The sequence below is a fragment of the Chrysochloris asiatica genome, unplaced genomic scaffold (assembly GCF_000296735.1).
Source record: "Chrysochloris asiatica unplaced genomic scaffold, ChrAsi1.0 scaffold00084, whole genome shotgun sequence".
Classification (NCBI taxonomy): domain Eukaryota; kingdom Metazoa; phylum Chordata; class Mammalia; order Afrosoricida; family Chrysochloridae; genus Chrysochloris; species Chrysochloris asiatica.
The window spans coordinates 1,787,621-1,794,401 of NW_006408602.1; the positions used below are offsets into that span (position 1 = coordinate 1,787,621).

General features: G+C 36.6%; 1 protein-coding gene across 3 annotated transcripts in view; it reads right to left on the bottom strand.

Annotated features, from left to right (window-relative positions):
• GRIK2 (glutamate receptor, ionotropic, kainate 2) overlaps nucleotides 1-6,781 on the bottom strand; it is a 960,410-nt gene that overhangs the window by 47,547 nt on the left and 906,082 nt on the right. For all 3 annotated transcript variants that reach the window (XM_006865837.1, XM_006865838.1, XM_006865839.1), the window contains exon 14: nucleotides 3,675-3,900. In XM_006865837.1, the coding sequence (XP_006865899.1) occupies nucleotides 3,675-3,900 (226 nt within the window). The remainder of the gene's footprint in view (nucleotides 1-3,674; nucleotides 3,901-6,781) is intronic.

Genomic DNA, 6,781 nt, shown 5'->3' on the forward strand with positions numbered 1-6,781 from the left:
TCAACAATTACTTTAAAACAAGGATAAGACAGTAAGGATTAGGGCTTGAAACCAATTCAAACTGGTTCAGTAATGACTGATTCAGCAAAATCAGAACAGATTAGAATGTTTTAAATGTAGGTAAAGTGGAATGACAAACAGAATGTAAAAAACTATAGGCTAAAGCTCAGGCATAGGAGTTTGGGAAAAGGTATAATGTGCCATTTCAGGAGCTCTGGTAGTGTAGTGGTTACGAATTGGGCTGTGAACCTCAGGGTCAGCAGTTCGAAACTACCACCTGTTCTGCTGGAGAAAGAAGAGGCTTTCTGCTCCCGTAAAGATTTACAGCCTCGGAAACCCTGTACAGGGTCGCTATCACGGCACATAACAATAAAAAGAACAATGTGAAAAATAGATTCTTTCCAGGACTATGGAGAGTGAGACACATTCAAAGTGGAGTTGTTGGAGGCCAACTCTGAGCGGGGATCATTGTTTCCTGTTCTACCAGTCAAGAGATTTGCTTGCTGTGCAATGTGCATGCTGCCCTGGTTTTATGAGAGGGAGATTTAATTACTAGGAGGGCATTAACCGCATAATTTTTCTCACTGTGGTTTTAGTTCCAATTCACCCATGGTTTACAAATTGAGTCCCTTTTTTTTTTTTCTTTTTGAAGGCTATGACTGAACCAAATTCAAATACTTGGTAAGAAGATTGGGAAACTAGATTAATAGATAGAGAACAATCAGAACAGAAAAAAATTAGCAAGTTTGTTCACTCATTGATAAAATATAACCATGTCACTGGACAATTTATATGGAAATTACTGAATGGGAGCCTCATCTGCAGTGTAAAAATATTTATCAAAAACATAAAACATCAAGGGAAAAGAGCACAAGAGGAATGTGGGAACTTTTTCAGAAAAGTAGCCACACCAGAGATGGAGGCAGAGATGAGGACATGGAGAGTTAAAGCAGCTGAGGACTCTAGACTCATGGAAAGAGAAAGGCTGTGTGCTGGCAGCCAGGAGGCAGGCTTGCAGAATGTGCTGTTTGGTTATTTAAATGATTATATATTCCAGAGTGTTTTTGTGTACATCCCCGCACTCCACCTCCCAAAAGTACCCCTAGAGGAAATAGAAGCAAATACTATTGAATGAGGATGCATGGAGGGGTTTGTAATCATTGCAATGAAATGATAAATGTAAAACTGATATTCTCCCATGTAAACTAGTACTTAATTCACAATAAAAATTTTTAAAGAAACAATGAAAAAAACCCGATCATTTATAGTCTCAGTAAACTATAACAGAGAGCTTTCTTAGAACTGATTTAACAATATCTTTTCTTTCTAATTATTTCATATCTGAAATACCGTGGTGGTGGTGGTAGTGTGCCATGGAGTCGGTTCTGACTCATGGCAACCCTGCATAAGGTTTCCAAAGTTGTAAATCTATGGGATCAGAAAGCCTCATCTTTGTCCCATGGAACCACTGATAGTTTTGAACAAGCTGACCTTGAGATTAGCAACCCGATTCATAATCACTACGTTACCAGAGCTCCTTAGATAGTGTTAAAACTTTATATAATATACTGTTTTGATTTATCTTTAGAAAGCATTCCCTCACAGCAGTGTAGTATAACAGACACTACTGCTGCAATGTAGTAACTAAAGAAGCAAGCAAGCAAACAAGCAAAACCCCTTAAGTACAATATTTTGTATTGTGTGAAAATCAACATTTTTTTTTTCTAAAAGATTTGCAATGATGCATTCTATTACATAACTATAAGAAGCTCTGGAGTCCTGTTGTAGCTCTGTGGGATAATGCACTGGACTACAAGGTCAATTTGAACCACAAGGTTAATGGTTCAAATTCACCAGCTCCTCCTTAGAAACCCTATACAGGGTTGCTATGAGTTGGAACCGACTCAATGGCACTTAACAACTTAATGACCAAAAGCTCTAGTGGCACTGTAGGATAAGCACTGGATTGTTAACCACAATTGCAGCAGCTCAAACCCAAAAGCTACTCTAAGGGGAGAAAAAAATGACACTTTCTGCTCCTATAGAGATTTATAGTTGGAAACACTATACAGGGTCAAAATGAGTTTGAAGTGAATAAATGGCAATGGGTTTAGTGTTTGTTTTTATTATATAACTCTTAACAATGAAAAAAAAACTCACTTCCTAATTCCTCAGACATTCTTTCTAAGTGCAGCTCAATTCTTACTACCCTGGGTAACTCAAGTTTATATAATAAGTCTATCATATTCAATAATATACAATGTGCTTTATTTTCTTCACATAAATCTTGATACATTATCATATTTTTAAATGTAAAATTCACTTGTTTAACACACAATAATTAAGGATCTGAGGGGTGCAGGAATTATTGTTGTATGAGTTTACAACAAGACTGCAGAAACTTTTTTCTGCCAAAATTTGTAACATCAATTGCCCAAAATTATCAACTTAAAAATTAGCCTACTCTAGCCAAGAGTGTTCCTGTGAAGCCAAGATAGCCAAACTCCGTCTCTCATACTTTGGACATATTGTCAGGTGGGACCAATCACTGGAGAATGATATCATGTTTGATAAGGTGGAGGGCCAGAGAATAAATTGGCCAACAAAATGGATTGGCCAAGTGGCAACATCTATGGACTCAAGCGTGGCAACAATAGTAAGGTTGGCCCAGGATCGAGCAGTGTTTCCTTCTGCTGTGCATAAGGTCGCTATGAATTGGTACCAACTCGATGGCGCCTAACAACAACAACAACAAATTTGGTCAAATATTTAATTAACTCAATAAAGCACTGGACCTCAAAGTAAATTTGAACTGCAAGATCAGTGGATCAAATTCATCAGCCACGCCTCGGAAACCTTATACAGGGTCACAATGAGTGAACCAACTCAATGGCACTTAACAACAACAACAGGTGATGGTGGCACTGTGGGATTAAAGCGCTGGACTGCAAGGTCAGTTTGAACCACAAGGTTGGCAGTTCAAACTCACCAACTGCTCCTTGGAAACTTGATATATGGTCATTATGAGTAGGAACTGACTTGATGGCACTTAACAGCAATATGAGGACTGGAACTACAGTTGCCTTGGCAGGTCCAGAACAAATGATTTTGCGGGCCTCCACGGGAGAAAGATGAGGCTTTCTGCTCCAGTAAAGATTTGCAGCCTCGGAAACCTTATACAGGGTCACTATGGGTTGGAATCGACTCAACAGCACTTAACAACAACAACATATGGCCCATGGGTCCAACATTACCCACCCCTGGTTTACAACAACAATACAAGCAACAACAACCAAAAAAAGACATAAATCTCTAGGAATGTAAACAGGAAGACGCTGGTAGAGATACAAGTTTTCTTAATTACTCCTTGCAGAAATAACCCTGCAAAACTGCATTTGTTTACTCTAGTGCTTTCCAAATAAATCTATTAGGTGAGGAGAGCCAAAAAATTTCAAGAAATCATTACAGTTAAATAGCTAGAAATTTATTTTCCTGCTATTTCTCCAGTTAGAGGACAATTTCAAAACTGTTTCCTTGTATTTTATTTATACAAGAACAGAATGTATTATGATGCATTTGGTAAACAAATTCTTAAAGAAGTATGGTAGCATTATATTCTCCCCCTTGTAACGGAGATTAATGAACAAAGAACACACGGCTGATGCATAACCTACCCATGGGTGTGCCAACGCCATAACCTTTGGAGTCTATAAGGCCGCCGATCTGAGTCAGGTTACAGTTCCGCTGAGTGACAAACTCTATGGTTGTTGACTCCATCAGGAAAGCATAATCAGAGGTGAGGACCCGCTGGATACCTTCTTCATTACTTTTGACGAGCACTGACTGCCTCCTGCTACTCATAAAAGCCCACATTTTGTCATATGTGGAGATTTTTGATTTCTGGAGAAAAACAAAATGCATTTGGATCATAAGAAAGATATCCTTTAAGCTCCATTTGGTCCTACAATACATAGAAGGAATTGACTGAATTTAACTTACTGATATCACCTTAAAATTGTATTCTTCTTAATAGTAATACATAAACACAAAAAAATATCAAAAGCTTTATAATGTTTCTTAACAATTCCTCATCAAATTTTCAGGGCTATTGTTAAGGGATAGCATAGGTTTGCTTAACAAACATTTATAAAAACATTTTAAAGGTCAAAAAGGCACAACTTGTAAATTATAAGACATAATAAATAAAAAAGTAAAAGAACAATATTAATAAGAAGGGTGTTTTGAGCTTGTATCTGACATGAGTACTTCATGCGTATCCTTTTATCTTACACCATCATTAAATTTGGAGGAGACAGACACTGGTACAGAACTACTCTGTAAGACTGACAGATTCTTCCCCTCTGTTTGATTGACCTTAAGACAGATGTCATATTAACCCAAGGGTACATACAGAGATCAGGGAGATCTGTGTCTCTAAATAAGGATGCTACAAATAAGGATGACTACATTTCCTCTGAGACACAGTCTGGTCACTACAAAATGTATTTAAGTCTGACTCTGGACAACTGGAAATCCATCACTCAGGTCTACTAACTAATTTATATTCCAAGACCAATAAAATTAAATAACATTTATATATAACTAAAAAGTTCACTGCAGGGTTTTACTAAGATTTTATTGCTAAAAGAAAGAAATGGGTTTTTAGAAGTCACTAGTAAAACAGAAACATCAAAAGGTTAGCATTTGCTTATTGAAAGTTTATCTGTGAAGCACTCATGTTTAATTCTTATACAAATACTAAAAGTAACACTGAAGTTATAAACACAAGGAGGATGTTCATCATATTGGTTTCATGCTTATGAAAAGTCAAAACTATTTTCAATCAAACAGTAAAATAGACACTCTTTCTAATGTTTAAACCTGCTTTTTTCTCTACATGTTCAAGGTCATAAATATATTACCACTACTTCCACTAAAAGGCAGGTGCACAATATTACAGAGAGAATTTGAAGAAAAATGGTATAATTTTCTGGGGGAAAAAATCACCAAAATACAATAAGTGCTTTGTAAAAAAAAAAAAAAAAATTGTCACAGCATTAAGACTAAGAGAGAGCAGGCATGCAATCCTTTGCCCGCCAACATAACACTATAATGTGCTAAAGGGACGATAAAACATGTGAGAGACAACATCTTCAATAAGACTGATAGGATTATAAATTTGGACAACTAAAGTGGGATGCTAATTGTTTTCAATTAAAATAATAAAATCTTAGAAATACAAAAGAGAAAAGCAAGCAATATATAAACTTATGATGAAATTATTAGATTTTTTTTTAAAGGAGCAGCTGGTAAGTTTGAACTGCCGACTTGTGGTTCGCAGTCCAGTGCTGATCTATATACCACTCCCCAATTTCCCTGGAATATGCAACTTGGAATATGGGAAAAGCTCAGAAAATCACAAAAGAACAATTTAGAATTTCATAGGCTTTCTCACTCTCATTACTCTCTTGTTATAAATATTAGATGAAATACACACTACTTACTTTTCTATCATTTAATCTCTTGCATAAAGGCTAATGATATTTTTATGATCTACATTGATATTCATCAGAATGTTCACATGCATCAAGGAAATTTTTCTGAAAATTCACATCTATTAATCTATTCAACAGTTAGCTATTTCTACATAAAGATGAAAAAGAGGACTAGTCTTTAACATTTCTTAGTAATTTCATTACTTCTATTATTTTTAATAGTGAAGGAAATATAGTATATCAAAGGTTTAAAGAGAAAGGTCTGTATAGCATGAGTTTTATAGAAACTCTTACAGTTAAAGCAGATAAGATGGCTTAAAAAGTATTTGAGACAAAATCTTAAACTAAATATGAATCTTAGGAAGCTTTTCACTCTATAATTCTGACCACTTAAATCACTGATTACCTATACTTAAGTAATATATAGATACATTCTGAATAATGTAGATCTGAGACAGAAGCAATCATTAGTAGTTCTAGACTTCTTATTAATGTAATGCAGTGTATGTTGTTATTCAAGATATTTAATTGATTCCAACAGATTTGCCCACATTTTACAAAAGAGAACACCAAAATACAGAAAGGCTAATAACTTGCTTAAAATAACATAGTTAATGGCAGAGTTCAGATTCTTAATCACTGTATCACATCAACTTTATGTAAATAAACGTGTGCTGTGCAGTGAATTTAACCCTTTTAGCTATAGTCTCTAAAAGTGACTGGGTGTTGTTGCTGTTGTTAAGTGTCCTGGAGTTGGTTCTGACTCATTAGTTACCCTGTATAGGGCCTCTAAGGAGTGACCAGTGTGCTTGAACCAGTCCAGGGATTCTCCTATAGCACCACACCAGGACTCCAGCAACTGGATTGTTATTGTTATTAGGTGCCACTGAGTTGGTACTGATTCATAGCGACGGTATGCATAATAAAACGAAACGCTGCCCGGTCATGGGCCACCCTCACTATTGTTACTACATTTGAGCCCATTGATTCTGCCACTTTGCCAATCCATCTCACTGGGGGTCTTCCTCTTTTTCTGTGATCCTCCACCTTACCAAACCTGATATACTTCTCCAGTGACTGGTCCCTCCTGACAATATGTCTGAAGTACGAGAGACGAAGTTTGTCCATCCTGGCCTCTAAGGAGCATTCTGGTTGCACTTCTTGCAATTGGATGGTGGCTGTGTGCCGACTCATAGCGCCCCTGTACAGGGTTTCTGAGGCTGTAAATCTTTACGGGAGCAGAATGCCTCATCTTTCTCCCGCAGAACAGCTGGTAGTTTCAAACT